The sequence below is a fragment of the Cyprinus carpio genome, chromosome A15 (genome assembly GCF_018340385.1).
Source record: "Cyprinus carpio isolate SPL01 chromosome A15, ASM1834038v1, whole genome shotgun sequence".
Lineage (NCBI taxonomy): Eukaryota > Metazoa > Chordata > Actinopteri > Cypriniformes > Cyprinidae > Cyprinus > Cyprinus carpio.
In genome coordinates, this window is record NC_056586.1 from 10,318,559 (window position 1) to 10,325,028 (window position 6,470).

The 6,470-nt window shown below is 38.7% G+C and overlaps 1 protein-coding gene across 1 annotated transcript; it reads right to left on the reverse strand.

The window, feature by feature from the left end:
• Positions 1-1,998: 1,998 nt before the first annotated feature.
• LOC109104273 (fukutin-related protein-like) lies at positions 1,999-4,801 on the reverse strand. The gene is made up of 2 exons (XM_042770970.1): positions 4,590-4,801; positions 1,999-4,413 (listed from the first exon to the last, which is right to left on the reverse strand). The coding sequence occupies exon 2, from the start codon at positions 4,408-4,410 to the stop codon at positions 2,890-2,892; it is 1,521 nt and encodes a 506-aa protein (XP_042626904.1). The 5' UTR covers positions 4,411-4,413; positions 4,590-4,801; the 3' UTR covers positions 1,999-2,889.
• Positions 4,802-6,470: the final 1,669 nt, after the last annotated feature.

Sequence of the window (6,470 nt, forward strand, 5' to 3'; positions counted from 1 at the left end):
TTTAAGTTTGAAAAAGGCTAAGCAGCTTCCTTTTGTAGGGTTTGGTTTCATTTTCTTCCCTTTTTTATATATTTATATTTTTTTTTTATTTTTGTTTTTTTTTGTTTTTTATTGTTTAAAAAAAAAAAAAGCCCTTTTATGTAAAATATGCAGAAATGAAGTATTCAGTTTTGTTTGCTTTCTAAAAGCGTACTTCTGAGATCTTGTTTTTGTTTTTTTCTATGTATGTTATTGCAGAAGAGCACAAATATAAAATGCATGGCGGTTTGTGAAGGTAGTTAACTATATAATATAATATAGAAATGTTTTCTAAATGTATAACCTAAACACACCAGCTGAAAGAAAGTATCAGGTGACAGGGTGAGAGACATTTGACATTGTACTGTATGTTGACCAAATGTCTGTCACAGAAAGAAGTCGCCATAATAGTAAATTTTTGTAGAAATTGGTTTGACTCGCAGTTGATCAGTAAGAGGTTAAATCCGACCAAAGAAACATTTCTCATTTTTTTTATATATTAATGTAGCAATATATATAATTTAAATGGGTTTGGTGCATGTAATCTGCAATATTAACAGTCTCTCATTTCTGTTGTGTTCTGTTAGTGTTCAAGGTGTATTTCAAATCACATGTATTTTTTTCAAATCTCACAAATGTTCTGACATCACTCCTTTAAAAGCCAGTACTGTAAAGGCTTCTCATTCCAGGTGGCTGTAGTGTAGCTGCTCTGCTGTTGTGGCGATGTATCCGTGTACAAGTTTAATGGGTGGTTGTGTCATAAATGGATACTTGATGTCATCAGTGGAGCCAAAGAGTACTGTTAAGAGAACCAGTGAATGTACTCCACACCAACTGCAGAATAAAGTCTTTATTTTAAATAAATCTGCTGTGATGTTCTCTTTCTTATGAGTTAAATTAGCTAAAATTAGTTATGCATTGGGTCCCAGAGGATAACTGATCCACTTGTTTGGTTTTCTTATTTCTTATCTATAGCAAGTTTATTTTACAGCCCTGTGATGTACTGATTGGTTAGTCGTGACGTTCTGTGGTTAGGTATTTTGTATAATGGTTGATGATTTTCTACATAACTGTACTGGTTTGACATCATATCACGCTATACTCAACTCAGATTGAAATTTCATGATTTGAATTAAAACAATATGTTCAGTTATTTGGAAAGAAGCGTTTGATAAGCAAGATTATTCCAACATACACCCCTTTAGGGTGATACAAGACTACGTAGTTTCACGAGATATCAGCTGACTTATCTCTGTTTGATTCATTCAGAATGGGTTGTCAAATCCTTAAAGACCCAGAATGTGTTGCTGTAAACACAAGCATCATTTTTTAGGAAGGCTTTAAAGATTTGTCCTGTTATGATACTGTACAAACTGGGTAGGATATCAGTAACCAAAGCCCAGCATGAAGACTTCATGTCCTATTGCGCCACCTTGTGGTCTTTTTACAATTTTACTGTAACGTTTACAATAAAAATTCCAAAAGTAATACAGTGTGATGGTTTATTTCCAGACTTCCATCTTTAAATACACTGACATGTTAAGAAACTGTTTTGTTTGTGTTATGCTGTTTGTTAAATATTTGGTGGTCATGATGTACATTCAAACTAAATTAAGGTCAAACAGTCTGACAGTAAAAAACAAAAAAAAAAAAAACATCAAAAGTACAAAGTTATTATCATGTAACATGGTGCAAATATCATATGTGACCCTGGACCACAAAACCAGTCTTAAGTGTCAATTTTTCAAAATAGAGATTTATACATCATCTGAAAGCTGATTAAATAACCTTTACATTGATGTATGGTATGATTAGGATCAGAAAATATTTGGCCGAGATACAACTATTTGAAAATCTGAAATCTGAGGGCGCAAAAAAATCTAAATACTGAGAAAATCGCCTTTGAAGTTGTCCAAATAAACTCTTAGAAATGCATATTACTAATCAAAAATTACGTTTTGATATATTTACGATAGGAAATTAACAAAATATCTGCATGGAACAAGATCTTTACTTAATATCCTAATGATTTTTGGCATAAAAGAAAAATCGAAAATTTTGACCCATACAATGGTTTTTTGGCTTCTGCTAAAAATATACTCCAGAGACTTAAGACTGGTTTTGTGGTCCAGGGTCACATATGTGCATAAGACTGTAGCTTCTTTTCAATGGCATTTTTATTTCCATTTCCAAAGGAAAACCATTTAAAATTTGCCAAAAAAATAATAAAAAATGTTAAAAGGACATTTCAGTATCAGCATACACCAGTCACCATATATCAACAAAAAACATCCTACACTCTACAAAGTTCATTGTGGTCTAATAAAGACCACTAAGTTGAAAAGCAGTTAAGTCCTTTCAAGTTTTAATGCCGGTCTTGTTTATTAAGTGCTTAACTTGAGGACCTACAAACATGAATCAGTTTTCTAAATGCCAGCACTTACTGTAAATTATGCACTAATGCAATTGGTGATATAGACTCTTTAAAACTGTTGTTTCTCTGGCAATCAGTTTAAAAATTCTAACTTTTGTTTAGTGTTTAATTGTTACTGAAACCAATATATTAATATTCATCTATAACAAAAAAAAGATTTAACCTTTGTAATTTTCTTGGATAATGCAGTGTGAAATATTACATACTTATACATTTAGAACTTTTCATACCATTGTTACATACAGTGTGTTTAGACTACTTTTGAGACTTGTGACTCCCCAAACCACAACACACACATACAATAAATAAAATTGGCAATAAATATTAACATTCATGTGATCCGATACAGTTCAAAACCTTCAGTCTGATAGTATTACTTCTATTATTGCAATAGAAAAACAGTGTTGCATAATTGTGGCACATCGAGTAACTGCTTGCTACGATACTAACGTGCGACTCCTGTCCAGTCTTTTCTTGGCAGGGTTTGGATACTGGGGGTTCTCAATAACTCCTTCCCCAAACTTGAGTTCCAAGAAGGCACGGTGGTTGTTCGGACCGTAAGCAGTGATGCCGGCAAACTGCATTGGTACCAGGGGTTGCAAAAAATGCTCTGGGAACTCCACGTCTTGTTTGTGCTCAGTCCAAGTGTCCCTGGTCATAACGCCATTGCAAGGGTAGAAGGGCCACAAGTCCACATGCAAATGGTTGGCTTCACTATACTGCACACGGTAGAAGTCGCCTTCAACCGCTCGCTCCCAGACATAGCCGTTAGCATCCACCAGTGAGCCAGAGTCTAGGTTCTTTAGGTAGTCGCAATTCGGAACGTCCGCCAAGTAGATGCCCAAGTCCACGTCGTAGTCCCATGGGATTATGTCCTGGTGTCGGGCTGCTCCCAACAAGGAACCCCCTTCCAGCCAGTAACGTATGCCAGAGCTCTTCAAGATATTGATAACATATTTAGTGGTCTCTCGGAGGGCACGCAAGCAGCAAGGTGGAGTCCAGCGCTCTATGTAGAGGTATTCCGGTGTGTCGTCAAGCACTGTGCCGAAACATCGTGGAGTCTCTTTACTGCAGCCAAACCACTGATGCTGATCATCAGGCAGCACCACGTGCTTTAGGCCGAAGCTATGCATGAGGTGATCGGTGGAGTCTTTCAGGCGACTGTCTGCCTTCCACTGGTTGTGCGCTGAGCTAAATAGTGGCCGATGGCTTGCAGAGAACGAAAGTCCCTCCAGGAGCTTGACCTTCCAGCCACGCAGAGAAGTTTGGACAAACAAGGAAGACATGAGGGGGCGCCCTAAGGGAACTGAGAGATTGAAGAGGTCCTCAGTGCGGATAAGAACCACTGCATCTCCCTGCAGGGCTGTGCAGACGCTACCGCTGCTCCCTGAGGCCGCAGGGGTGTAGGTCGCAGTCCATTCCCGCAGATTCACACGAAGGTGCAGGCACTGCACCGCCGAGCGGGTCAGCACAGGGGCAGCAACAAGTCGTACCGGCCCGCCACCTTCCCCTTCCAGCTCCCGAATGAGACGCTCAATTTGTCGGCCGTGGTCCAGCTCCATGCCATCTGGGACCAACAAAGCAAACTCTGTCTGTACATTGAACTCCGGACGGTGAGTTTGTGGAGGCTGGTCAGGGCTCGGTGACAATACCAGGAGGCGACCTCCCACTGGAAGAGCCAGAGGAGGGTATGGTGGACTTTCGGCTACAGCAAGGAAGGGCAACTCCGGTCTCTGGCGGAAAAAGGAGCGTGCAACATCACCAACATAGTTTTCAAAGTCTTCAAATTCACGAACAAGGATTGTGATGCGTGGACCATGCATGTTGCCCTCAAGGCCTCCCATTTTGGCACCTCCAACCATATTTCCACCTACCAGATTACCCATAGCTCCCAGTCCTGCCCCAGGCCGAGAGGCCTTCTTTAAACCTTTACTTTGTTCCCGACGTTTCTCCATCATCTGCTGCTGGGCCCGTGAGACATAATATAGGATAAGCAAATTCAAAATTATTGCTCCTGTTAACAGAGCCTGTCAAAAACTGATACGCATTATGGCTCTTGTGGTTAAACACTTTTATGATGCATACAGTAAGGGAAATCTTAAATAGAAAGAGGACAGAAAATCTTGATCATCATAACCTGTCCAAATTCCTGAAATCTTGAACTTTATCATTTTGGTATGGCCAAAAAGAAAGCAAAGTGGAAAGAGTTTGGGAGCTGAATATTTGATGAAGCATCTTCTTTGACCAGATCAGTTTCTGCTGATGTCTTCCTCTGTGTCAACTGATGCCATCCAGGAGAAAAAACAAACAAACAAACAAACAAAAAAAAAAAAGAATGAGACTGACTGGCAGATTTTTTGACCCAAGTGCCTGTAGTTCACCACAATCCATTAAATAAATGCTATACAAAGACTGACTGGCAGATTCCATATTTTGACCCAAGTGCCTGTAGTTAACATTTTAATAAACAAATTCACTTTGAGCTCTTCAGAGTTTAAGGTAATTGTTTAGGAAATTCAGTTCCAAGTTTGCATTGCAAAAAGCCTTTTAGTCATCAACTACCAAGTCTAGCCAACAAAGATGACCTAGAAATATACAGAGTTGTTCCAAGCTACTGTCCCAATTAGAGATGAGCTCTAGATTTGAGTATTTAAGAAACTATAATATGATCTCTTGAGACAGGTCCTCCAAATATAGAACATGCATGCAAAATTAAACCCAAACAAGCCTTCAACCGTCGATTCCTGTAGCTCTATGCAGCCTCTTATCTTAAAAAGCATACACATAAAAAGACACGCATCTTCATTATGCAAAACGGTAGAAACCACGATTGTGAGAACTAACATTTTAAGGTTGATGCAACATTTTCCTCATCTGCACATTGTTTGCACGGTATTCTTGCTATTCTTCCTCATGCTTAATTCGGAAATGAGCAAAGGAAACATCACAAGGAGGATCACAATGTAGCAGGAAGCTTACACTACTGTGTCGCCTCGTTCAATCCCATAGAAATAGAACTAGCGCGTAGAACGACACGTAACGTGACCCTTGTGTTCTCAAATGGGCGGGGCTTAGGGGGAAACGTGCGGACGCTTCACCGTGTATTTTTAACTTGCGTGTGCTCGGATTAGATTAATTATTAATCATACAAAATATTTTTATATAACATTGATTCATATAAAATAAAAAATATATATTTTTATCTGCAACGTTATTAAAAAAAATCAATTAATGAATTATAAATTAGAATATTAACTTTCGCAGCGAACAATATAGAGCATATAAAACAAACGCGAATAAGTGTTGGTTCGTGTATCTGAAGAGAAACGTTAACTTTCGCAGCGAACAATATAGAGCATATTCGTGATGCACTCGTATTTAAAAAAAAACATCTTGCGTCCTTGTGTTCTCGCATATAACGCGAATAACCGTCGAAAAAGATTCTCAAGAACGCACGCATGGGAAGTGCCGGATGTGTTCTTGATATCGAGGATGCTCTGCAGACTTGAGAGAAAAGCCGTTAGAAATCACGTGACCCCTGTGTACGGAAGCCTGTAAGCTTTAAACTCGCTCTCTCATCGCTCTTAGTCAGGATGGATAAACCACAGCGCATTTTTTCGTGATGCTTGGACTCGCTATAAAATTTATACAATTATACGGTTAAAAAAATAATAATGACATTTTATAGAGATGCTGTGACCTATGTCTGAACGCAGTGGATTTACATTTTGTAGTCGTTCAGCAGCAAGACCGGTCTCCACGAGAACACTTCCGTTCTTTGCGTTCTTTGAGAAACATCCCAAAAAAGTCCGTTCTCTCGTATTTAAAAAAAAAATAATAATAATTTTATAGAGATTGCTGAAGTGGATTTACATTTTGTAGGTCAGCAGCAAATCTTTGTATTCAACACATTTAAAAGATTACACGTTTTAGCGGTCGTAGAAACAACAACAACAACAAAAACGTCTTTAGGTTTGAATTGACCTCAATAGAGAATCAGGCTTTAAGAGCCGCGAAC

Bases quoted from the DNA above. Each gene is read 5' to 3' on its own strand.
- LOC109104273 (XM_042770970.1), bottom strand. From the start codon at position 4,410: ATGATGGAGAAACGTCGGGAACAAAGTAAAGGTTTAAAGAAGGCCTCT.